Source organism: Lissotriton helveticus, chromosome 9 (assembly GCF_964261635.1).
Source record: "Lissotriton helveticus chromosome 9, aLisHel1.1, whole genome shotgun sequence".
In the NCBI taxonomy this organism is placed as follows: domain Eukaryota; kingdom Metazoa; phylum Chordata; class Amphibia; order Caudata; family Salamandridae; genus Lissotriton; species Lissotriton helveticus.
This window is the reverse complement of record NC_136070.1, coordinates 76,001,819-76,028,968: the sequence shown is the minus strand read 5'-3', so window position 1 is coordinate 76,028,968 and position 27,150 is coordinate 76,001,819. Positions and strand designations below refer to the sequence as shown.

The 27,150-nt window shown below is 40.8% G+C and overlaps 1 protein-coding gene across 1 annotated transcript in view; it reads left to right on the top strand.

The window, feature by feature from the left end:
- Window positions 1-27,150, top strand: part of SPTB (spectrin beta, erythrocytic) — a 271,974-nt gene that overhangs the window by 49,436 nt on the left and 195,388 nt on the right. The window contains exons 3-9 of the mRNA XM_078659516.1: window positions 3,822-3,995; window positions 6,572-6,663; window positions 8,017-8,097; window positions 10,596-10,711; window positions 13,393-13,505; window positions 15,756-15,943; window positions 22,821-22,938. Coding sequence (XP_078515642.1) covers window positions 3,822-3,995; window positions 6,572-6,663; window positions 8,017-8,097; window positions 10,596-10,711; window positions 13,393-13,505; window positions 15,756-15,943; window positions 22,821-22,938 — 882 coding nt within the window. The remainder of the gene's footprint in view (window positions 1-3,821; window positions 3,996-6,571; window positions 6,664-8,016; window positions 8,098-10,595; window positions 10,712-13,392; window positions 13,506-15,755; window positions 15,944-22,820; window positions 22,939-27,150) is intronic.

Below are 27,150 nucleotides of genomic sequence, written 5' to 3'. Positions count from 1 at the left end.
TGGTCTAAGGGCGTGATTTAGAGTTCAGCGGAAGGGTTACTCCATCACGAACATTACAAATGAAATATTCCATTCCCCGTATTACAAGTGCCATTGAATATAATGCCTGTGTAATTAGGCGGACGGGATATTCACCACATTTGTGACTGAGTAACCCATCCACCAAACTAACTCTAAATTATGCCCTAGGAGTCCAGATGTCACTAACATTCAGCCCATCCAAGCCACGGGCATATTTTGTAACACTAATTTCTCAAAAACTACGCAAACCGAGCAGCACCTCTACCTTAAGTTAAGTTCTGGTTTCATGTCAATTTTGATGTAATTACATTCAGTGGGTTTTTTCTGCTGCTGAGACCAAAGATTCCTATGGGAGTTAAAATGCTGCTTTTGTGATCCACCCTTTATTTCACCATCCTGAGCAGTGAACTCCCCTGTGGAAAAAATAATAATTGTGCCCTCACCTCGAAATGTGGGGTTTGAAGAATATTTGGAGTCCATTTCTGTTGACACCTTCACCCTGCCAGGATATAAATGGCTAAAGATGTTAGTGATAGCCAAATACAGAATGAATTACTGCTGCTCACCCCCCACCCCTGAAAACAAAGCACTGTTATCAGCATAATGCTTCTTTTTGCCACAGCCTGGCCCCACTACCACCAACCCCCCTTTCCCCTCCCAACCGATTACTTGAGCCCCCCCTAGGTGCTATGTAAAGCAGATGGTGTGTATTTTTTTCTGTCCGTCACTGTAAAGCAAAGGCTGTCGGCGAAGAACAGAAAAAAGGTCAACGTAGATGTGATCTACTTTAACATTATGCAGCAGCCCACAAAACATCCACCAAGTCACCCTTCCCATGTCTTCTAATGGGAGCCACAGGCTAGTTAGACACCTGGGCCCAGGTTTACAGAGGCTTTGTATGATTGCAAAGTGACAAACATTGGCTCAAAGAGGCACACTGGTATTTACTTTCCAGCGCAAAAGGCATTTTGTGCCGCAAAGGTGTCCTGTTCTCAGTGCAAAAAAGTGCTTTGTGCTGCATGTATTGCTTTGCACTACTTTACATCACTTTGTGTCAAGGGGGATTACTCAGTCCTAAATTGGGCTGATCAATGCAAACACCCAGAGGTTTTGACGCAAGGCACAATTTATGTACTGAAACTGCCAGACCAGGCTTCATTGCTTCAAAAACGAATGCCTCCTTGAGGTGTTCAAACGGGGAAATGTTTTTATTCCTAAAAAAAAAACATGCATGACTTGCTTTGAAGTGCACAGTACACATCTAATCTGTAGGCTCCTCCTAAATTTGTGTAGATATAGGAATTTGTATTGAAATGGTAGACTTCCAACTCAGATATGCTAGACAGCGCTCACTTAGTTCTGCACTCTGGTGCCTGGCTACGCGTTGCACGATGCTTCCTAGTTAGAGCTCCAGCATTGGGGTGAGAGTAGCCAGCCAATCAGAGTAAATATGACCCTGCACTGTGTCTTTCCCCATGTGCAATGCAGCACAGCAAATTTGGATGATGTATGGTGTGAAAAATGAGTGAATATTCCCTGAATCCTAATTGAAATGTTGCATGACACAAAATTAAGATCCAAGCTTAAATGAATAGCTTTTTCGACACTGTGTCATGCTTTCATTTGGTAGCAATTGACTGGCAGAAACTGGGCAGCTTCAACTTTCGCTGTTTTTGCGTGCCCCAATTTCTGAAAGGTTAACACACAATTACGTATTGTTTGGGATCAAGATAGCTTGAAGTAGTGGAAACTGAGAAAAAAATTTAAAGTTGCACTAAAGTGGAGCCCCAAAAGATGACTTGTTCAGGACCCCAAAAATCCTTAATATGGCACTACGGAAATAGGTTTTATTCTTTCAATGCAAAAGAAAATCTAATTCTGTGACTATTACTAAGGGGTGGGTTCATAGATTAACAGACGGAGTACAGTCCCTCTGGGTGGGAGAGGACATTATCTCTGCTACTTTGAGAGCACTAACATGCTGATTCCCCTTGAAGATCCAAAAGGTTTTTACGGCCATTCACCAAACATTTACCTTTTTTTTTCCCGAAACAAATTCCCAAAATGGAAATTTGTTTCAGGAAAACAAACAACGTTATTGTTTTTATCCATCATTACAATGACAGACAGAAAAAAATCACACCATCTGCTTTACATAGCACATGTGGTGTGATGGGTTTATTCTGAAGGCCCCTACTCCATAGGGCTATCTCAGTTAGCTTTCCATTGAGGGAGCCAATGGGGGCTCGGCTGGCAGAAAGCTTAGGGTCCACCCATCTCTAAATGAGGCAGGCAGACCTGAGAGTGTAGCAGACAGGTTACTCCTTCACACTTGCAACCTTGCAACAGAATACCCTGTCCACCAAACTCTAAATTAGCTCCTTTATCCTGTTGGAAATGCTTAATTTACTTTGGATTTGTGTGCATTATTGAATGATCAGGTTCATATGAAAAATAATTACTCAAGTAAATCTTCTTTTAAAGATGCCTGTCTGAGTTCAGCTGTAGTTTTAGAAGATCAAAATATTCTAGAGATTTCCTGCTAGCAAGCTGGGAGATTCTGATGTGGTAGTCTGGTCAATCTTACAGTTTTACTTGCTCCAGGAAAAGATGTAACATGCGATGACTGAGTCTCAAGTTCATCACTTTTAGACTTTCCTCCGAGTCATCCTGAACCCTACAATGCTTAGATCTTTAATGAAGAAAAAATTCCTTTTCCCATTGTTTGATTTGTTTTCTTCATTTATAATCAAACATTTCGAAAACACTTTTCTTCATTCATTTTTCGTTATTCACAAATTCTTCATTTCATTTGTACCTTTTCACACTAAAACCTATTCGTTCTCACAGGTCCTTTGTGGGAGCTACTGCTTCTTTCTGGCATCCCTGGGTTTGTACCATTTGCTGGCAGAGTCTAGATTTCAGCTAGCTTTCAGCTTTGTTTTCCTATTGGTCTTGGTTTCCGGGTGGGTGAGTCTCTTTCAGTGATTTCCCACGTGGGTGCAGTGGTTGCCCTTTGTTGTTTCCCTCTCACAGCTCTGCATTCCTAACCATGTCTCCACCTCTCCAGTGAGTCAGGAAGAAGAGTGGAACCCACCCAGTGATGTTAGAGAAAGGAAAAAGCATCTCCCTTGTCTAGCTGCTCTTGGATGGCGTGTGGCAAGAGGCCACATCCCCATGCACTGCCCACCTGTCTTGTGATACCCTCAGGTCTGCCAAGGCCCAGTCTCTATGTCCATATAGTCAGGACCAGGTGTCAACCTATGGATCTCTACCCACCCTGATCTGCACAATGGACATTCTTCAGAGATTCTAAAACTTGTTGAAATTCTGTCTTCTCCCCCAAACAGGATAAACTTGAAAAACTATGATTGCGTGCCCTATTCTAAATGTAGCTTTACTTTTTTGGACATTCCCCATCTTTAAAATCAGAATGACCTTCTATCTGAAATCCAGGATCAATCAGATTCAGGGGTTGGTCCCAGTCAATGTCCAATCCCTATAGTATCAGACTTACACAGAGTGGCTTTAATCTGGAGGAGAAAATTACTCTATTGCTCACTTCTAGGAGGGGGTGATTCCAACTGGAGTGCTCTGATGGAAAGGCAAATTGGCCGCTGACCACAGCAATCCAGCCTGAGAATGAATCCTTGATTGCTATCAGGTGATAAAGGGATCACTGTGTGAGATGAGGAAGTGTAAAGGTGAACATGAACGTGTAGAGGGGTTAGGAATCATGGGATTGCACAGTGCAGATAAACATGAATATCATTAATCAATTTCAGTGATTTGTTTTTCAGCCAAAACCAACGAAAGGAAGGATGCGCATTCATTGCTTGGAAAATGTTGACAAAGCGCTCCAGTTTTTGAGAGAGCAAAGAGTTCACCTTGAAAACATGGGCTCCCATGACATTGTCGATGGAAATCACAGGCTGGTGCTTGGTCTTATCTGGACCATAATTCTTCGATTCCAGGTAGGTATCCACATTCTGCATCCCATAATGTGATAGTCTAAGATTATATGATATCAAGCCCTTCATCAGAACAAAAGTTAATAGGGCCATATTTCTGGCAAGTAGATATAGATAGATCCACGTCTATAAAGAATGACCCCATCCAGACCTTGTTCCAAGAATTTAGCGGTGATCAGCCCATAGTTCGTTGTTGCATGTATTTTATGTTATTTATAAAGTTTTATATAGTGCGAGCGTGCCCCAAGAGGGCATCAGAATGCTTTACAAGTGGTCAGCAAGAAAGAAACAGTAAAACAAATAACAAAATCTAGACCCAAACAGGATGGGTGGGTCCCAAAAAGAGGCAGGAGGCCACCAAAGAGACCATGCCACCCACTAAATATAAATACACATGATCATAGAAAGTCAGTACTTTACATGGGTACAGCAAATGTGGCCAAATGTGGCTGACTTATAGAATATACAAGCCTTAAAGCAGAATTGTGTTCATTATTAGCAGTTTAACCCCTTTTTAAATGATACGGCTGAATAGTGTGTGCTCTCCCTCTGTCAAATCCTGCACAACATAATTTATCACCCAAGATCTGCTCCCATTTAAGATCATCTCCTGCCCACAAGCAGCTTCCACCCACAATCTTTTTCTGCCCATGAACAGATCCTACTCACAATCAGCTCATCCCCACCCAACCCCCGAAGGGTAGCTCCCTCTCAAAACCAGCTCCCACTCAAGATCCACTTCTACCCAAAACTGGCTTCTGTTCAAGCTCAGCTTCCGCCTACGATCAGCTCCTGCGTAAGCGCAGTTCCTACCTAAGCTCAGGTTCCATGCAAGACAGACAGACTGAAGGCATTTATAAAGTGCTCACTGGCTGAGTGGGTGCCAAAGTGCGGCACATTTTAATTTCTTCTATGCTTTCAGTGTAAACAATGTTGAAATAGTGGGTGGGTGGGTGAAGAGACATTTCTCAAGACATATATGAAATGTGCTCTGGCTCCACTGGTCTTAGGATTCAATGTAGGAGGGAGTGAATTTGGTACATGCGGTCCAGCTGCCAAAGATGAACAGTGTTGGGTATGAGAGTGATGGGACTGGTGGCAATCTTCGGCTTCCGATCATGAGTCCGTGAATAAATGCTTGAGAGAGATACAGCGATGCTCCGGTATACTAAATAAAAGGAAACTGAACAGCAAGGTGAAAATTGTGGGCATATGAAACATGCAATGAAAGCATCAGAAATGTGTGGTTATAGGGATATGCAAAAGTATTCCTATATAACGACTACGATACTAAATTGATTAATCTGAGAACAGTGACAGAGACAGCTCAGACAATGGCAAGGACCCCACACCTTAGAAAAGTCTAAATTGCAAAGAAATATCTTTGCTTTAATGGGGTATGAGAACAGTGGGGATGTGCAGATGGCGTAAAGCATATAGAAAGATGAACATAGTCATTATTTGTGCACTGTGATTTTTTTTACTATAGAAAAGGGGTAGAAACTATCTTGATACTCACAGAATCCAGGAGATGTGTGAAAATAAAAAAGGAGTTTCAGGGGGGTGGGAAATTCATTTATATAAAGAGATGGTGGCAAAGGTAACAAGTAGGTGAGTGAAATTCCACAAAAACTAATAGGACTGGCTTGCATTTTCAGTCATGACTAAAGCATTGAACACTCATGCAACAGTAAAAAAAGATTGCTTTTTGTATGCTCTGTGTTTATAAGATAAAGAATGTAATATATGATGATTCAGTTTACTTTCGAGATGTAAAATAGATCCTTCCATATTGCAAGGCAAGCACTCTGTAGGAGTCGGAATGATACACCAAAAAGCCAATAGCATAAAGGGAAAGAGTAATGCTCCTCTGGGTAGAGCCAACACCAACTCGTACTGTAATACATTGGTAATAATAGGTCTTAAAGACAGCTGTGCTATTGAGCCAGCCCTAAAAATAGTACAGACATCTAAACAAACTTTACAGATAGTTATTGTGATGGAGAGTGCAGATATGGGATTATCAGACTGAATGGAGAACAGAAAAAGTATTGTTCGACTGGAGAAAATAGAGTTATCGATGAAATGATTTTGTGTAATTGTGCCAGTGAAAACCATGGATCTTTGTCTAGAGTTGAAAATGAACCTATAGAGGTGATGGTTTAAAGGCCATACAAAGGCTCAGACTGGGCCTAGAAAAATCAAATGTTGATAAAGCAGTGATACCAGAAGGGACACATCCTAAGATTCTCAGGGAAGATATTTGAAAACACCGCTTGCAAAACTGTTATCATTCTCTTGAGGCAGGTCGTATGATCCTTGTTTGTTAAATTCTCTCACCGTAGATTTGTCACCATCCCAATCAACTGTTGATATGGAAGTAGGTATATCTTATCAACAAAAGTTATTTTTTCATGAAAGAGATGTGTAGTCTGTGCTATCCATCCAACTTGTGTAGAGACCGAAGACACTAATTTGTTCCTATTCCTTTCCGTGACAACATGTGTGATAATCAAAAGAAGGATCTTTCTCATAAACCTCTAAATTTGCTGGTCTCCAACCTTTTTTATGTTTTTTAGATACAAGACATTATTGTTCAGACATCAGAAGGTCATGAAACCCGCTCAGCTAAGGATGCATTGCTTCTCTGGTGTCAGATGAAAACTGCAGGGTAAGCGACCCACCAGCAAATTAGTATGTGGCGCTGTTTAAGATATTGTTTAATCACTTTCCCCAAAAATATATCAAGTAGAATAGGCATAAGAGATCTGCTGCTGGTCCTTGCCTAACCTATCAGATCATTATATACAGAGAGCCTCTGCTGCTTTCCCAGTGTCTGCTGGGACCAGGAAGCAGCATAAGCGATGTTGGCGGCAGCTTCAGATAGTTACTGCTCTGAATCGTCAGAGCTTGTTTATCTTTTTTGAAGGGATGGCTGTTGCACAGAATTGTGATCTTTTTGATACTTTAAAGGTAGTGACATACTCAAGGACACATTACCTTTTGATTGCACTGAATGTTGGCATTTCGTTTATTTTTTTATGGGTAAAATAATAAATGAACACAATCAGTGGCAGCTAACACAGTGAAGAGTTGGGGGGCGGATGGAGGGGTGGCGGGGGAGCACGGGAGGGGGAGCGCAGGGTTGAGGGGGTTTATAATAATAATACAAATTTGAAAACACCTGATGTTGCCAGCCACATCGCTCTTCACGCCGCGGTGTTACTCTACTTCCTGGTCCCAGCAGACACTGGGACAGCAGCAGAGACTCCCTGTGCAATCTCTGAGCTGCTCTCATGCATGAGAGGAGCGCAGGGATTGGCCTGAGCAGGCTGGTTTGACGCTCTGCTCAGGACAGGGAGTCTGTGCTGTTTCTCCAACCCGGCTATTCAATACAGCTGGGTTGGAGAAATCTAAGTGCGCATGTGTGTTTGGCCGGCCTGAGACGGCCAGCCAAACACACATGTGCACTTAGAAGTGCACAAACTAGTCCTCACCCCCATGCCCCAGGCCCACCCCTTCCTACACACTCTGGCTGAGCCAGCAGGTAAAAAATAATACGATAATAGAATGTCATGTTATTTTACACCTGCTGGCTCTGAGCCAGTGGGGCGATGCCCCTCCGCCATTGTGGAGGAGCCGCCGCTGAACACAATGCACAATTACCTTTAATCTTCATTATTCAAATGGATTGCCTTGCTTAGAAAATGAAGATGGAATGATTTTTGTATGGGAAATCAAAGTAAAGTATTATTGCTCTATGATATATTTGGGGTTTTAGTGCTATGCTAAGCCACAAATCATAGGGCATGCTTACCTATTATGTATTGATTTTTGTGTTTTTTCAAGTTTTACATTGCCTGAAATGGCTAATATGCAGGGATGGTGCCATTCCCAAGAATTAAGGATTTCCCAACTAATACTAAACTTAAAATAAGACACTATTGTTGTTATGCACATAGATGTGTGTGGCTATGTAGTGTGCACTCCTGCATACGCTAATGTTCTTTTGATATTTTTATAGGTATCCACAAGTCAACGTTACCAACTTCACATCTTGCTGGAAGGATGGCCTGGCATTTAATGCACTGATACACAGGCATAGGTAAGAAAAATCATATAAGTGCACCTAAATGTAAATCAAATGTAAACATGACCATTTTTGTATTGCAAACTTGGGCGCTGTATCTTAAATTTCATTGTATCTCACATCTGCCTGTTTTCAAGCAAAACCTCAGATCATTGCTGGATGCGTTCATTATTGCTTACTGCAGGAAGACACCAGGAGAACCAATAAGAGCTACTTCAATAAAACAACTTTTGTTATTTTCATCAAATCCCTTTGACCACTTTCAGTCCTGATAAATGTGGAAGTTAACTGGACCGGGCTGAAAGGCTGCTGTTTAGTTGAATGAGTCCGAACACTTCCGAGGTGATAATATTCGGTCCACGGGACCCAGGGCTGAGCTCATTCACCCATGAATAGTAAGCTTCACTCAGGTTTTTGAAATATTCACGATTATTGAATCTCCACGAATGTAACCATTGATCTAGACTTTGACTTGTATTGTTGCTGCAACACGAACCACCTGGGCAGAGGCGAGCAAGCTGTATGAATGAATTTACGCTTGATCTACTGATTTGGAGGTATAAAACTAATAAAGAAATAAAAAAAATATTCACAATTAATATGAGCATGACAAATTTGCCTAAGATGATTCAAATTTGCGAATTTGTACGTATTTGATAATTATCTAGTTAGATTTTACAAAATATGCGTCAACAAATCCAGCGGAATTTGGCATATTACTGCATTCTTCTGGCCTGCAGCTGCATTGCATCAGAGTACATGGGGGCCTATTCTCAACAGCATTTTGGAATACGTAATACAGTGTTCCAGCAATGGTCTTTTACATACTCTCACATACTAGTACATGCCCCAAAACATTTAACATGGAAATAAAATCGGACTCAAGAATTATTCATAAATGAATAGTATAAATATAACAGAGTGGGCCCTCTAAGCACTTTTAGTAGTGCAGAGTTAGACATTTTACTAAGGTATGTAATAATATTAAAAGAGTACTATTGTAGTACTATTTCCCATACTTATAAATGCTTTTGTGAATCATCACTAATGTGTGTGGGTGCAGAGTCTGATTTCGAGAACATGAAAGTCTTTCTTCCCTTTTGGAATACTCATATTTAAATTCAAAACTCAAAGGTACTCAGAAATATTGTGCGGCACCCTTAGAGATGTGCCGGATCATGACCAAAATTACTTGGTGTCAAAATAATTTGTACTGTAGTCATTGAATCCATCCTTTTCAAAGCCAGCTTCACTGAAACTGTGCATGAATGAGGGAGAAAGACAAACACACAACATAAGATGACCAAAGAACACTAAAAGTGGATATAAAAAAGTACAAGAATTTGATAACCTAGAGGATATGTGAGGAGAAAGATGGCACGAAGTATGATACCATTTATCTCATTACGAGTGGCCTGGTGTTTGAGCTTATATTTATCAGACCCGATAAATTCCAACTCTGATAGGTTGGAATATCGATAAATAAATCCCCATTAGTAGTCTGTCCTCGAAAAAGGGGAATAACATGAAGATTTTGATTCTCTACACCCAAAAAATCTGCATGTCCTGATAGTTACTGGGCATTTTTTAATCTATAAATTTCAGCAGGTTTGACCACAAAAATATATTAGGTGGAAAACTGCGGGAGTGCTGTGTTAGCCGCCAAACTCCTAATTAAGGTATGTGTGGTAACAGGTGTTACCACACATATCACTGTTAACTGGGCCACTTATAATGAGGGGCCAGGATTTGGTAAATTTATGAACTTAGAATTTTGTGACTAACTTCTGCCCCTAAAAAGAATGGGAAAGGAATTTTCCTGTCTCTAATAATTCAGTTTTGCTTTTTTAGACTAGATAACACAGCTGTTTAGTCTGGGCTCTGTGTGTAGTTAAGGTCACCTACAGCATCATAAGAGGCATCTCCAGCTCTATCCACTTCTAGAGAAGGAGCGAACAATTCCCAAAGACAAATGCGTGTCGAAAATATGCGCCACGAAAATTTTTCAAAACATGCAAATTTCCGATTTGCAAAGCGAATTTGCACAATTTGATGGTAAAATCCACCTTCCACCTCTCAAATATTCAAGAGCTGAGCTAGTGCGCACCTGCTACACGTTGGTCTTCTACAGACTATGTGGGGAGTTGAGAGGCGGAAACTGAGAGCTAAGAAGGTCCAGTCTCAGAATTTCTCTTAATTTCCAAGAATTTATTTTCACAGCGGTAGTCCTCCCCTTTGCCAGTGCCATACCACATCTAGCCCCAAATCTAAACATATGCATGAAATACCCTTTCAGGAATTCTCATTTTGGGATGCAGCTACACAAGTTTCCCATACTTTTGTGCATTTGCTGAAATGTGCTGTGTGCTAGGGAGGCGCATGTGCACGAGATCAAATCTCCTGTGAGTTTGTCTCTGAATGCAGTATTAAATTAACAATGTATTATATATGGTTTTTCTACAGCCTTGGTTCACATAGTTAAAGCTTTTTTCATAAATCCTTGTCATTTTCAGACCAGATCTGATAGATTTTGAGACGCTGAAGAAATCGAACCCCCGGCACAACCTGGAGAACGCTTTCAATGTGGCAGAGAGACAGCTTGGCATCACCCAACTTCTTGACCCTGAAGGCGAGTTACTTAACTACGGGAAATACACCAGGGGCTCCATTATTGGTCCTGATAATACCGGTGGTAATCTTGGAACTGGTATTACAGATACCTTGTATATTAGTAATACTAGGTCGAGTACTTAATTTGTAAAAGAAGGAGTGTCGGTGCCCAAAGATCTCCTTTGACGCCCCTCCCATCATGTCAGCACACCAAACACCAAAGCTCTTAGTCTTGAATCTACCTTATGCCTCTTTAATCCACTACCAAAAGCTCCCTGCTCCTTTATCTCACTTTTTCTCTTCTTCCTTCTTTCCCCTTTGTGTGATTTTTCCTCTATTGCTCTCGGTAATGTCCAGTGAGAAAAAATAAGTACCTGTCACTAAAAATGAGTGTCGGTGGCTCCACCAGCAACCACCAACTCAAATTAACATTGACTATGTTGGTATTAACAAAGGATTGTAATTCCAAATACGCCCCTATGTAATGAGGCAGCGACTGGAGCTAGAATACCCGTTTCCACGTGTGAACCTGTAGTTCCAGGCCTTTCTCCTGATTCAAAATACTCCAGGTTTAATTTGGAGGATTTGTCCCAGGGAAACAATACAATATTAACATGTGGTAATTTCATTTTTGGTTGAACCTCTTGTTTCTGCCTTAAACACTGTTAAAAGGCATTGCACTGAGGGTAAGTCTGCTGAAGAAAACATTCATCCACCCGTATCTATCAATACACCCACTCATCTGTTTTATCTGTTTATCCACCCACACTCATCAATTATTGATCCACCCACACACTCCTTCTGGATTTCAACCATCCTTGTTTTGTGGGTGAATGCCTGTGTGTCTTTGCTTGAGTATGTACTGTTTGTGTGCCTCTGTGTGTTTTCTTTGCTCATACATGTTTTGGACGATCTCCTGCTTCTTCAGGGCTTTTTTATTAGATCAATTTAATTATTCTAGTTCCAGATGCGTGACCTTTTCTTTATGTCACAGTAGCCAACCGTGAATACACCAAACGGAAGAGAAACAACAACTCAAAAAAGGACTGGCCATATCCTTGAATAAGCCTAACAAAGAAAATGAAGATATGCTACAGTGACAAGGACATTGTTTGAATCGTGGAGAATCACGTTAATTGAAAATCAAAATGAAGAGTCTCAGTAAATCCAAAAGAAATATGAGATATGAAATTATGAATCGTTGTATTTTGTAAGGTACCTCAGCTTAAGTCAACAATTTGTACAATAACAGCATCTCTGATGGAAAGGGAGCTGAATGTTGAGAGCACTCATGGTGCTGGAACTGCAGTCACCTTGTTTTCCCTAAGTTGTTGATATAAGTCATCTTTATTTGTGTTCAGGAGCATCTATATTTTGTAATGTAGCAGTCTCTATGCTGCAGCCTCACCTGATGCCAGATTGGTAGTTGTGCAGGAGATGGTTGTTGTTGATTTGTTCTTGAAGTTGTGCACAGATAGTTTTTTTCATTGATCTTTTCTGTGAATGGTAGATGAGTGATGGGCCAGTAGTTAGTGAAGTCATCAAGGTCTGGTGTAGGTTTCTTTAGGAGTGGGAGGATCTGGCCTGTCTTGAGAGCTTCTAGGAAGATGACTTAAGTGAACAGGACATTGACACTGGTGAGTGAGAAGGCTTCTCTAGAAAGGACATTGATGAAGGCCAATAGTAAGACATCATTTTTATCGGAGAAGTCTTAAAATATGTTGAATATCCCCCAATTACACTTTCCAAAAATCAGCTGGAAATTAGAAGATGTCACCAGCCTCCTTGAGCTAAACTATCAAGCATTCAAAGGGAACTGCAAGCTTACCACCAAAAAAGCAAAATAAACATCCTTTTGATAATTCATCATATATAATATAATCCACATTTGTAAAGCGCACATTCACCCGTAAGGGTCTCTAGGCACTGGGGGCCGTCGGGAAGATTAAGCAAGTTATTGCCCAGAGTCACATGGTGCTGAGATAATCTGCCACCGGTGCCGGGGATCGAACCGTGATCCCCAGATTCTGGAGTCGGTCGCCCTAGCCGCGGTGCCACACCTCTTCCACTTCATCAGTCTTCATACCCCCTATCTGTAAACACACTTTACACTATAGCAAATGTATCAGCTGCTTCAGTATTATCAGGGTGTGGGCCTTTAGTATTACCACCTTTTCAAATGTTTGATTAGTCATGTCCAGTAGTTATGCCTTGGTCTGGTGGACAGCCACCTACATTAGTTAATTAAAGATACATCACCAAGTTTATGTCTAGGGGTGGGGGCAGGAGAGGCAGGGCTCGCACTTTTTGGAAAGAAGGTGAGCACCCACACAGTTGAAAATTGATAGTTATTCAGAAACCTACCCAGTGTTTTTTCATATTCAATTTGCTCATCTACACTTGATGCCATATAAGGTTGCCACGTGTGAGCAAACTGAGAGTAAAGAACTTAGCACAGACGTAGAGTAGTACTCCTGGAAATTTATTGAGTTTTTAGAAATAATCCTAGGGATGCTATGAAACCCAAGACATTGAGAAATGTTCTTTAAATTGAAGGAGGTTGAGCATAATTGGGAGTTTAATGACTTTTTAAATATGCATGTGAATCACCACTGTGAAACTTCATGGACAGTCATATCTATTCACTAAAATGTGTTTCTGTCCCCTCAGCAGTTTGGCTAAATAAACCTTATTTTACAGATGTATTCACTGAAAATCCAGATGAGAAGTCCATCATCACCTATGTGGTGGCGTTCTACCATTATTTCTCCAAGATGAAGGCCCTGGCTGTCGAAGGCAAGCGAGTTGGCAAGGTAAGGCAGGCAGTACTTGGTTTATGATTTTTCTTTTCGTTGTTGGAGGTGGGCTATTAAGCAGCCATGCCACCTCAAGTTCAGTAAACCCAGGCTTTAGATTCTCCAGGCATTTCATTTCTAATACTCCACTGTTTACTCTATAAACCAAGTAAGTCTCTTGGTACCCAATTGTAATTTACATTACAATAATTCTGAATTAATCATATTTCACCTTACTTTTAAGCTTTTAGAGATTGCCGCAAAAAGAATGTTCCTAGTACCTATAGCTTATGTTTACTTGTATAGCTCTACTCTGGCTTTGAACCAGGATAGGAGATTGCAGCAACTTTACAAAGAACATGAGCAATACCTACAGCAACCTTATTCTACGACCACAACAGTTGGGATTCCCTTGGGAGCTCCCAAAACACGAAATCATGGGCTTAATGCTAAGGGTCCCGGCACCAATCAATGTATTATTTGAGACTGTGCATACACCTCCCGTACACATCAAGACCAAGTCTCCAGGTGTAGAGATAGTGCCTTCCTCAAGGTCAAGCCACTCCCATTTGTCCCTACAGTCTTCCACTTGAAAGCATCGAACAATTGCAGCAAAACGCTATCCACTGACTTCATTAATTACTTCCGGATTTAAATATCAGTAATTCGCAAAATCCTCAGCACACGTCTGTAGAGAAATATTAAATACCAATGCAAGTATCCACAAATTATAAACACAGTTTCAGAAATCTTCTCTTTCTTTTATTGTTTACTTTCTGATCAGCTAACACGTGTTTCGTCGCACAAACTGGGAAATCGTCCCGCGACTTTCTCAAGGCTTTAATGTCATTAGTAGCAACTTTTCATGTGGTGATAATTCTATCTCACATGCTTTAGACTGCAAGTGAGTATAGTATCCTTGCTTAGAAGTGAGTAAATCCATAATTTTCGGTAAAAGCACACTGCTCTGCGCCGTAATACAGCCGCAATTAGATCAGTCTGTCTGGTCCTCGAGTACATTGGTATTTAATATTACTCTACAGACGTGTGCTGAGGATTTTGTGAATTTCTATGTTGGCTTTGGCCACAACTTCCCACCTTACAGCACCGTAACTCAATACTTAACTGATATATGTGCGATTGTTCCTAAGGCGCCGTATAACCTATAACTATACCACTGTCTATTACACTTCAATAGCAGTAGTAAAAGACTGATTGATCACCCTTATGCTTATGAATATGCATATGAATCCCATTCATATCCATTGTATGGGAATATATAGCTCATGAATAATAACTTTGGTGATCTTAAATTCCTAACTCGAGTCACCCATCGAGGATTCAAGAATTGTGAGTGCCTCTTAAAAGAATGAATGTATCTGGGTGAAAATGTGAACCTCTAAAGGAGGCTTTCCCTAGGAAACAAAACCTTCCTTCTTAAGTTTGGAATGATTGATATGATCTGTCTAATAAGGGGCTTTTTCGCTGACACCATCTTATACCAGGTTCTGCCTTCTAAACTAAGACATTTTGCACGTGTACCACACATTCCTACACACATCTTGGGCATTTCGGATCTATTGGTGCACCTTATCCCCCCCTTCAGCCTGCTTTGATTACCCATTTAGATGTAAGTTGGGTGTTCCCATAAAAATATCACGTGCACTTCTAAGTTGTTGCACAGGGTTCTAAAGTATGCTACTTTGTGAGTGTTTATAAAATTAGCATTTGCTTTCATGTCCCCTGCCACTCCTCCGACACTTCTCTTTTTCATTGTTAGGGACCTTTTAACTCACACCTTTCACACTCAACTCCTGTTTATGAGCTTGTTTCAATATCTTTGCATACATTTTCTATAAGTAACTTAGAAATTCTTCTGCATGACATAGTGAATTTCATTTAAGTTATGCATGCATAATTTACTGAGGAGTAAGTCGCACTCATACCAGAAACAACTTTGTACATCTAGCCCAATGGTGGCTGCCCCTGAATATAAGAGCACATACTCTCATATTCAGGGCAGTTGTGCTTATCTTCAGTCCTAATAGATTCCTAACTGTATTACTGTTTGAGTAAAATCAGTGCACCATTAGCAAGGCTCCATGTCCTATGCCTGTGAAAAATAGACCCCAAACAATCATTTGAAAAATAATATGATGTCAAATTGTGAGTACTACTAAAGCAGTTGTCTCAAGGAGTGAATTTGGGGTGATAAGCAGGTAGATGGTATTATTATACATCAGATAACCACATGCTGTATCACTGAAGGTTTTGGATCATGCCATCGAGACAGAGAAGATGATTGACAAGTACGGAAGGCTGGCGTCTGATTTGCTGAAGTGGATTGAAAAAACCATTGTCGTCCTCCAAAGTCGGAAATTTGCTAACTCGTTGACGGGCGTACAACAGCAGCTCCAATCGTTCAGCACGTACCGAACTGTGGAAAAACCTCCTAAGTAAGTAGCATCTTGGAAAAATCTGGGTGCAGAAACCATTGTGGGGTTCATGCTAGACATTACTCAATTAAAACATTCCCTTAATCAATGGAAGTAGTCTTTTCTGCTCCTTGTCTTTAATGTACCACAAACAAGGATTTATGACTTCTCATCGGGGTCAGGGCAGCAGACATGACATCCCACACCATATTATCCCAGTGACGTCACAAAGTTGACACCTTACCACACTCTTAGATCTTGAATGGCCTCCACATGGGGCAGATCATTCACAGGCAGAAGTAGGGTGATACTGCATTAAGTCAAACATGAAAAGAGTTTGAGGTCAATATAGGAAGGCATTTATGAGTGTGTAAAGTAGTACTGAAACATGACTTTGTGGATTGTTCGATAATAGATACTGGCTTTCCTCTGAATTCTTGCTTCTTTTTCACAGGAATTTAATCTGCACTCCACCAACATTAGAGGGAGCTAGACAGAGAGAGGGAGCTAGAGGGAGTAAGACAGAGAGAGAGGGAGTCAGAGGGAGCTAGAGGGAGCAAGACAGAGAGAGGGGGAGCTAGACAGAGAGAGGGAGCTAGAGGGAGTAAGATAGAGAGAGAGGGAGCTAAAGGGAGTAATACAGAGAGAGAGGGAGCTAGAGGGAGTAAGAGAGAGAGAGGGAGCTAGAGGGAGGAAGACAGAGAGAGGAGCTAGAGGGAGTACGACAGAGAGAGAGGGAGCTAGAGGGAGTAAGAGAGAGAGAGAGAGAGCTAGAGGGAGTAAGACCGAGAGAGAGGGAGACAGAGGGAGCTAGAAGGAGCAAGAGAGAGGGAGCTAGAGGGATCTAGACAGAGAGAGGGAGCTAGAGGGAGCTAGAGGGAGTAAGACAGGGAGAGAGGGCACCACCAAAACCGGCAGTCGCAGTTAAAAGCTTAGGCCTATACGTGGATAATAAATTATCCATGGAAAAACAAGTTACCACCGTAGTGGGCACCTGTATAGGCCTTCTAAGACAACTAAGGAAGATCTCTGCCCTACTCTCATTCCCCACTTTGAGACACGTGGTTTCAGCCACAATTTTGGCAAGGCTGGACTACGGGAACTCCCTATATTTAGGTTTGCCACAGCGGCTGCTGGACAAACTACAGGGAGTGATGAATGATGCTGCTAGGCTGATATTCAAAAAACCCAGGACTGCTCATGCCTCTCCCCTGATGCAGGAGCTGCACTGGCTCCCAATTCGTCAGAGAATTGTCTTCAAAGGACTGTGTATCGCTCACAAGGCTCGGTATGGCAAAGCACCAAAATACCTGAAATCCCGATTATCCCCCTACACACCGGGTAGGACTTTGCGTTCGTCGGACGCCACTCTTCTGTCCCAATCCCGCTTCAAATTGACCACGGTGGGGGGTCGTGCATTTTCCAACACGCTCCCAGCTTTTTGGAACAAACTGGATCCAGAGCTTAGGAAGGAAAGTAATCTACTTTCCTTCAGGAAAAAACTAAAAACTGTATTGTTTAAACAGGCATGGAGCAGATCTTAGGTGCACAGCTGGTTTCAAGTGAATGTAACATCTTATCAAGTAAATCTGGACAGACAGCGCTTAGAGACCCCTGTGGTTATAACGCGCCATATAAATTAAATAAATAAAATAAATAAATAAATAAGAGGGAGCTAGAGAGAGTAAGACAACAAGAGAGGGAGCTAGACAGAGAGAGGGAGCTAGAGGGAGTAAGATAGAGAGAGCTACAGGGAGCTAGACAGAGAGAGGGAGCTAGAGGGAATAAGACAGAGAGGGAGGGAGCTAGAGGGAGTAAGACAGGGAGAGGGAGACAAGGGAGCAAGACAGAGAGAGAGGGAGCTAGACAGAGAGAGGGAGTAAGACAGAGAGAGAGTGAGCTAGAGGGCTCTTGACAGAGAGAGGGAGCTAGAGGGAGTAAGAGAGAGAGGGAGCTAGAGGGAGCAAGACAGAGTGAGAGGGAGCTAGAGGGAGTAAGACAGAGAGAGCTAGAGGGAGCAAGACAGAGAGAGAGGGGGCTAGAGGGAGTAAGAGAGAGGGGGCTAGAGGGAGTAAGAGAGAGGGGGCTAGAGGGAGTAAGACAGAGAGAGAGGAAGCTATAGGGAGTAAGACAGAGAGAGGGAGCTAGAGGGAGCAAGGCAGAGAGAGAGAGAGCTAGAGGGAGTAAGAGAGAGAGAGGGAGCTAGAGGGAGTAAGAGAGAGAGTGGGAGGTAGAGAGAGTAAGACAGAGAGAGGGAGCTAGAGGGAGTAAGACAGAGAGAGAGGGAGCAAGAGGGAGTAAGACAGAGAGAGAGGGAGCTAGAAGGAGTAAGAGAGGGAGAGAGGGAGCTAGAGGGAGCAAGACAGAGAGAGGGAGCTAGAGGGAGTAAGACAGAGAGAGAGGGAGCTAGAGGGAGTAAGGCAGAGAGAGAGAGGGAGCTAGAGGGAGTAAGACAGAGAGAGAGGGAGACAGAGGGAGCTAGAGGGAGAAAGAGAGAGAGAGAGGAAGCTAGAGGGAGTAAGACAGAGAGAGGGAGCTAGAGGGAACAAGACAGAGAGAGAGGGAGCTAGAGGGAGTAAGAGAGAGAGAGGGAGCTAGAGGGAGTAAGAGAGAGAGCGGGAGCTAGAGGGAGTAAGACAGAGAGAGAGGGAGACAGAGGGAGCTAGAGGGAGTAAGACAGAGAGAGGGAGCTAGAGGGAGCTAGACAGAGAGAGGGAGCTAGAGGGAGTAAGACAGTACCTAGCACCGTACATTTCCGACAGAGGTGGTCCATGCGGTAAGTCATGAGGGGGTGACACCATGAGTTACCCGCACCGGGTGACACCAACCCCAGTGACGCCACTGGATCTCAGCATCCTATTAGGGTGATAAAGTTGAACCATAGACTGGATCAATGGAAGCCTTTTGCAGAGATGGCTTTGAGAACAATGCATATCGCCTTAAACCTAATTCTGGCCTGAATGGGAATCCAATGCAAGCTGATAAGGGCTGGTTTGGCTGAACTGCGTTTAGGGATGTTCATTAATAAGCAGGCAGCACAGTTCTGAACGATTTGTAATCTGTTGGTAGTTCCCTGGGGTGCACCGAGGTACACTGCATTTGCAGTCCCGAGAGTATCAGCGCTTAGACTAACACCCGCCTAGCATCAAAAGGAAGAAGAGGAAGAATCTTCCTTATCATCCTGATAAGTCCATAACAACTAGTTGCAACTTTAAGAGCCTGTTCTTTTAAATCCAGCGTACAATCGAGCAATATTCTCTTAATCTTAGTTTTTGGTACGGTGGGGGACCCAGACAACTGGGCCATGATGCATCAATACTAGCAGTGACAGTACGCCCAAGAAGCATAAGTTCAGTTTTTGCTCCGTTTAGTTTCAAAAATGAATTATCCATCCTTTCAGAGATCTTTCCCAATCATGATATAAGACCAGGCTCAGATTTGTCCTTCTGACTAAGGGAGACCACTAATTGCGTATCGTCGGCGTAAGTGACGATATCTGGATCCCCCAAGGATACACCAATTCAGCTAAAGAACTCATGTAAATGTTAAACATGGTGGGACTTAGTGATGTTCCTTGGGGGACTCCACTCTGCAGAGGGATATGCTCTGATGCAACTTCGCCTTCAAAGACGCAGAAGCAGCGATTTTCAAGGAAGGACTTAAGCCAGTTTAATGCAGCTTCTGCCACACCCACCTCCTTAAGTCTCTGAATCATAAGCTGATGATTGACAGTGTCGTAGGCTGCGCTAAGATCTAACAATATCAGAGCAGGGCAGCCTGCGTCATCCATGATTTTCCTGGTCTCTACTATCACAACAATAAGGGCCATCTCAGTGCCCTGTTGGCATCTAAAGCCTGTTTGAGAGGGATGCAGACACTTATTGTCTTCCAAAAGGATCACTGAAATAATATCGAGGGACAGAATATCGACCATCAAAAATATCGTTGACAAAATATCGACAGTCAAAATATCGAGTTTCTATCTACAAACAGGTAAGTACAAAAATATCGAGTTAAAAATATCGTTTACAAAAATATAGTTGTAAAAAATATCGTATTTACTAAAAACAGTGTTAAATTAAATTAATATTAATAATTAATTACTAAAATATACTTAAAATTACTTACATTAACTTATAATAAATAAATAATTAATGAAAGTTAAATAAATATTTTTTTATTTCATATTTATTAAACCATATATATATAGTAACAAATTATAATAAAATAATAGCGTACTTTTACAACGCATACCTTTACAACGAAACTTTTACAACGCTAATACCATTACAACGCATGTATTTACAACGAATGTATTTACAACGCAAATACCTTTACAACGCATACCATTACAACATAAGTATTGGAAAGTATATAATATTTTTATTAATGTAAATTAATTGAAAATAATTTTATTTAAATTAATTTAATTTAAGTAATTTAATGTAAATTTAAATTTACGTTATTTTTACCCTGTACCCCTGTACCCCAAAACCCAAAACTGACCCTGAACCTTAAAAATACCCCTTTACCCAAAAACCCAAAACTGACCCTGAACCCTAAAAATACCCCTTTACCCAAAAACTGAAAACTGACCCAGAACCCTAAAAATACCCCTTTACCCAAAAACTGAAAACTGACCCTGAACCCTAAAAATACCCCTTTACCCAAAAACTGAAAACTGACCCTGAACCCTAAAAATACCCCTTTACCCAAAAACTGAAAACTGACCCTGAACCCCAAAAATACCCCTTTACCCAAAAACTGAAAACTGACCCTGAACCCTAAAAATACCCCTTTACCCAAAAACTGAAAACTGACCCTGAACCCTAAAAATACCCCTTTACCCAAAAACTGAAAACTGACCCTGAACCCTAAAAATACCCCTTTACCCAAAAACCAAAACCTATAACATTTTAAATATAATTATATACTTACCAATACTTACGTTGTAATGGTATGCGTTGTAAAAGTACCTGCGTTGTAAAAACATTTATTGTAAATACATGCGTTGTAATGGTATTTGCGTTGTAAAAGTTTCGTTATAATGGTAGTGCATTGTAAAAGTTGCGTGGTAAACGTTGTATACCTAAAATAAATATTATTATTTCATTATTTATTATTAAATTACTTCCCACTCTATTCCCCTATAAACCCACAACCCGCTACAGTAAATATATAATTTAATTTAACATAATTAGCAATTAATCAATTAAATTAAATTAATTACCAATTAAATTTTAAATAATCAACAAATATTTTTAAATAACAATTAATTAAATTTTACTACCAATTAATAAATTTACATATTTAATTAATTATAATTAAATTACTTCCCACCCTATTCCCCTATAAACCCACAACCCGCTACATGACAAACATTATTTAAAGTAACATAATTAGCAATTAATCAATTAAATTAAAATAATTACCAATTACATTTTATATAATTAACAAATATTATTTAATTAACAATTAATTAAATATTACTACCAATTAATACATTTACATATTTAATTAATTATAATTAAATTACTTCCCACCCTATTCCCCTATAAACCCACAACCCGCTACATGACATAAATTATTTAAATTAACATAATTAGCAATTAATCAATTAAATTAAATTAATTACCAATTAAATTTTATATAATTAACAAATATTATTTAATTAACAATTAATTAAATATTACTACCAATTAATACATTTACATATTTAATTAATTATAATTAAATTACTTCCCACCCTATTCCCCTATAAACCCACAACCCGCTACAGAATTAAATTACACAATAATTTAAAAAAAAATTCATTAATTAAACTTAATTATAACATAAAATGACACTTTTCACACATATTATAACATGAAAAAACACTATAAATAATTAAATATTATTTAAAAAACGAATTTTTTTACTATCTATATTATATACTTACATATTTTCACTTTCTATATTATTTACAGTCGATATTACTTCACTTACCTTAAAAACGATATTTTGGCTGTCTATATTCTGTCCTGTCGATATTTTGTCCAAACGATATTTTTGACTCGATATTCTGTCCAAACGATATTTTGGAGTCGATATTATGTCTGTGCACCCTTCCAAAAATGTTGACAGGACCGAATTGACATGTTTTTCGGCTAACTTGCTGATTCCAGGCAGCAAGGAAATGGTCCGGTAGTTCGCCCAGTCCTCCGGATCAAGATGTGTCTTTTTTTAAGAGTGCCTTGACCCTAGTCTGTTTACAAAGAGGGGGCACCACTCCGCTAAGGAGGGAGGAATACATCACATCCGGTACATCCAGTGCAGTGTAGAGTAGAAGTAGGTTACCATGACTGGCCGTAAATTGTGTAAAGCTACGGTGACGCATAATTTGCCCAAGGATCTAACTGATGACCTATAGCCACGGTACCCTTTGTAGAATCAAGATTGTCATTTAAGCATACATATGAGTCATCCAAGGGACCCTATGTTGTTTGTCACAGCCACACGCTCTTGTCCCTTAAGTGATGCACCAGTCATCCTCCACGCAGTGGCGCCCATGCCTGTCTTTTAACTGATTCCATGTGATTTTGCAATTATTGCATTTTTTATTCTTATTGTATGAGTTGATATGTTTTTATTCCATTTCCTGTAATTTTATCATAGTCAACGCCTTATGATACCACTTCCTGTGAAGCTACTGAAACAATGCTTATATGGTGCTACTTTCTGTAATGTTATTAGGAGGCAAGAGACTGTGTGATGTCACTTCTGCTTCCTTTACTAACTCTACAACTGCCCAGAGGTGATCCTTCTTTCCTAATTACCTCGAAATATATATCGCTCAATTGCAAATCCGATATGTACCTCACATTATAAATAATATTTCAATCATACTGCTGTTTTACAGGTTTCAAGAAAAGGGAAATCTTGAAGTTTTGTTATTCTCAATTCAGTCCAGAATGAGAGCCAACAACCAGAAGGTGTATACGCCTAATGATGGGAAGCTTGTATCCGATGTCAACAGGGTAAATATATGGGACATTTATTTTTCTTTTTTAGTTTCTATGGGCCAGATGTAGGTAGGCTATTACCGGTCGGTAACGGCCGAAATCGGCTGTTACCGACCGGTAATAGGCTTTTCCTATGTAGGTGGTATATTTACCGATTCAGTAAATAACTAATCGGTATTTACCGATTCGGTATTTACCGAATCATCATTTACCGATTCGGGAATTTACCGAATCATCATTTACAGATTCGGTATTTACCGAATTGGTAAATGAGATGTAGGAAGCACTTTAAAGAGTGCTTTTGTGCTTTAAGGATTTAAGGATTCGTTATTTACTACCAACTATTGGTTGGTGATAAATAAGGAATTCCTCAGTAAATGCAAATCTGTGCATTTACTCCTGTGCCATGTTACAGACATACATACCCTTAGGGCATGTATGTATGCCACATGTGCACACCAGCACTATTCAGGGGTGCAACAGGGTGTCAAAGAGACACCCTGCCACCCGTGACTATTTCCCTCCAGGCCCATAGGAATGAATGGCAATTACCAAATCTGTAAATACCGATTCGGTAAATACTGAATCTTAACGATTCGGTATTTTTTACTGAATTTTTATCTACATAGCAATTACCGACTCGAAAATACCAAATCGGTAAAATTCAGTATTTTCGTATCGGTAATTTACGCTTACCTACATCTAGCCCTTTATTCTTTTAAATATAGAGGATCATTTGTTTTTTATCTGTGCATTCCACTAAAACTCCTAATAGTATCCGAAACATAAAATAATAATACTCCCTCTCATACATAACAATCAACTGTGTTGTTATAACATTTTAGCTCAGTTGGAACAAAATACAATTGTTGTAGAAGGACTTGAGGGCAGATGTTCTTAAATATTTATTCATATATCATATTGTATCGCATATTATCTGTGGTCATAATCATTGCATGGATTTTTTTTTGATTTTTTTATTATCCATATAATTTTCATTCTAATCGTTAACCTGAAGTCAGACTTTGCCAATGTCTTCCTTTTATTACTATTCTAGCCCTGATAATCACCATGAAGTCCAATGCAATAAATTCCCCCTTTTTTTTTACAGAGTTTTATATAGCACAAACTTAACCCAAAGGTATTGGGTATCAGAGCGCTTTACAAGAGCACCAGTTGCGTTACATGAGGACACATTCATTTTGGTTAGGCATGGGGAGATGAAGTGATTTGTCCAGAATCACAGGATGTACAGCGTCATTGCCGAGACTCGAACCCAGTTCCCCAGATTCGAGGTCGACCGCCCTAGCCATTAGGCCAACTCCTCTTCCCCCTTTGATTGACAATAATCCCTATTCATCACCAGTAGTTACATTTTTGTAAAATGTATTCTTTTGATTGACCTAATTATCGCCTGAAGTTAGATTCTCCCTGCGGTTAAGATTCTAGTCTGATCTGTTACTACAAGTTAAAATGTTCCCTGTTGTTGGCATTCTAGTTTCCCAGTGCAGACCTATTGACACATTCAAGGAAGAGCACCTGTACTCTTTTCATAATTTTTGGGCTATGCCATAGTCTGTTTTACCCTTTGTCTGGTTCGAGGTTTGAAATTTGTGGAAATTAAATGGTTTACAGGTATTTGATTTTCATAATATTTCCCTACTCGACTCTTACAGGGTCTACAGGGCACCCCATGTTATGGCATGAAGGGAGCCCCAGACCACTAACTTTATAGCTTGCTAACTCAGCGATGTGATGATAAATGTACACAACAATCAGCCCTTTACATCTCCATTTCAAATGCTGAACAGCCCGAAATCTGAACCATGAAGTCATAAAGACCCATTCTTAGTACTACGTCTAGGCATCTATGTCCTTCGGAAGTTTCCTGTCGCAGTTGGATCATAGCTCCTCTGCCAGCCAATCTTGTATTTTCCGATGTGGTCACTTGTCGCAGTCAGATCTTGTTTCTGTTGTGTCTTCTTATGTGGTCATGTGCCCCATTTGGAAGAGCTTGGCACAGCAGCTGCTCTTGCCCTTATGCCCTCCAACACCGTTGTGCACTGCAGTTGGCAGACTCTGAATGGTCGAAGGCTGATTCCAGATGCTTACTTCTTTTGCTCATAACATCCATGTGGCTTAAGGTATTTCGTATGTTTAAACATAAGTTGATATTTAGCTTCCCATCATATGGGTTGAAATTACTTCCTATTTATCTTATTCTACCTGTTCCAGGTTAGGAATACAATTCTGAAAAATAACACCCCTAGGCAACAAATAGTCAAGTAACTAACAAGACCTATTCAAACATACTCATGATATTACAGTCTCAGTGTACATAAAATTCATATTAAAAACTTCATATGTACAAACATAGAAAGCTGGAAAACAGCAATGCAACATACTTTCCACGATAAATCAACACAAGTGTATACAATAGACAAACATATATAAAGTGCAAAAATAGACAATACTAAGAAATTAATTTATAACTAGACACTAAAGAAAAACAATTATATACATCAAGGTTTACAGAAGTGGTGAAATGGTAACATTTTTTATTTTCTCAAATAGTTTCCATGTTTGTGAAATAACTTTTTTATGGCATTACTATATGAAACTGCATCAATAAAATTAAGTTTTTAATATGAATTGTATGTACACTGAGCCTGTAATATCATGAGTATGTTTGAATAGGTCTTGTTAGTTACTTGACCATTTGTTGCCTAGGGGTGTTATTTTTCAGAATTGTATTGAGCCCACAAGGGGGAGCAGTACAGACCACAGACCAGCTTGTTGGTGTGAAAAAAAGCTGCTTTATTGGAAACAGTTGCACCTTACAAATAACTTCCCTTGGCCTGTGACGTACAAAACGAAACCTCGCTAAATATAGTCTTCCTAACATACCCCCCCACCCCCTCCCCTAAACATGGTTCCCCCCGCAACAATTATAAACACAAACTTGCAATTCCTAACTTTCTTACCTACCTAACTAGATAACTTCTTATATTTATCCGAACTGTAAACCACACCTCATTAAATTCCCCAGGACTTAGGAAAAAACGCCACTCGAAAGTCGTCCTGGCGGCTTTCGACCCCCCTCTAGGCATCCTGACATTTCAGATATCTGCGTACCCCTATGACTTTGTCCAGAGCCTCCTTCAGTTGCACTATGTACAATTCCATCCCATACCGTGAGAGGTGGACCCTGTCCTCTCTAAAAAAATACACTGCAGCATAGCGCAGTTCTGGGTGTTCCATCCTACCAAAACCTTCCTTCTCGCAGAAAACCCTCATGTCCCTATTGATCTTCCTACGTGACCTATCTACGGCCGCCGGCCGCTCCGCTCCTCTCCATATCCTCCTGGGTATAAACTCCGACCATATTATATGGCAACCCAACCACTGCCGCCGGACCTCCAGCAAATCCCATTTCATCTGCTTCACCAAAGCTAGGCCCTTGCATTGCACTAGATCGTTCTCCCCCAGGTGAATGACTAAAACATCCAGACAAACTCCCATCCTGACCACCTTACTCAATACCGGCAATAGCTCATGCCACCTCATGCCCCCTTTTCCCTGCCAATGACACGCGAAATTCCAGATTTAGACTCCTTTTCTTAGCCCACTCAGTACGTTCCGCTCGCTTCACAAAGGAGTGCCCCACTATGAGGATAGACAGGACTGCTTCGTCCGGCCCTGCCACCGCACCTGAAAAGACACACAGGTATGACAAGGGAAAAGCAATCAAGCTTGTTCTCCATCCCTATACTCCTCAACCTGATGTATGTCTTGTAGCAGTCCGATTTCTAACGCCCCAAGCGCATGAGCTCCTCCCTCATCTAACCCTTTCTGGCTGCATCCGTCGCCGCACCTATACTAAAAGAATGTGTCCCAAAAACCTGTGGGTCCTCACCCATGGCATGCAGGGCATGCCGAAGGACCCATACCAGCTGAGCTGCCGTCACCCTTCCCTTGTCGACACGGCCAAAAACCTCCCCTGTAGCCACTTTCCTCCTGGACGCCAAACCCCCCCACTACCTGCTGGGCACATCGCACTTTCCCCTACCAGACCCATGACGACCCACTTCCCCGTTCCCCGTTAGTCTGTCTTTGAGCGCTGTAACAGAAAGGCCACCTCCTGGGACCTCAAGTCTACCTCCTCCCAACGGACCCCCGGCCTCTCCCTGAGCCCCACCAATTTTGACACTCCAAAAGCCCCAAAAT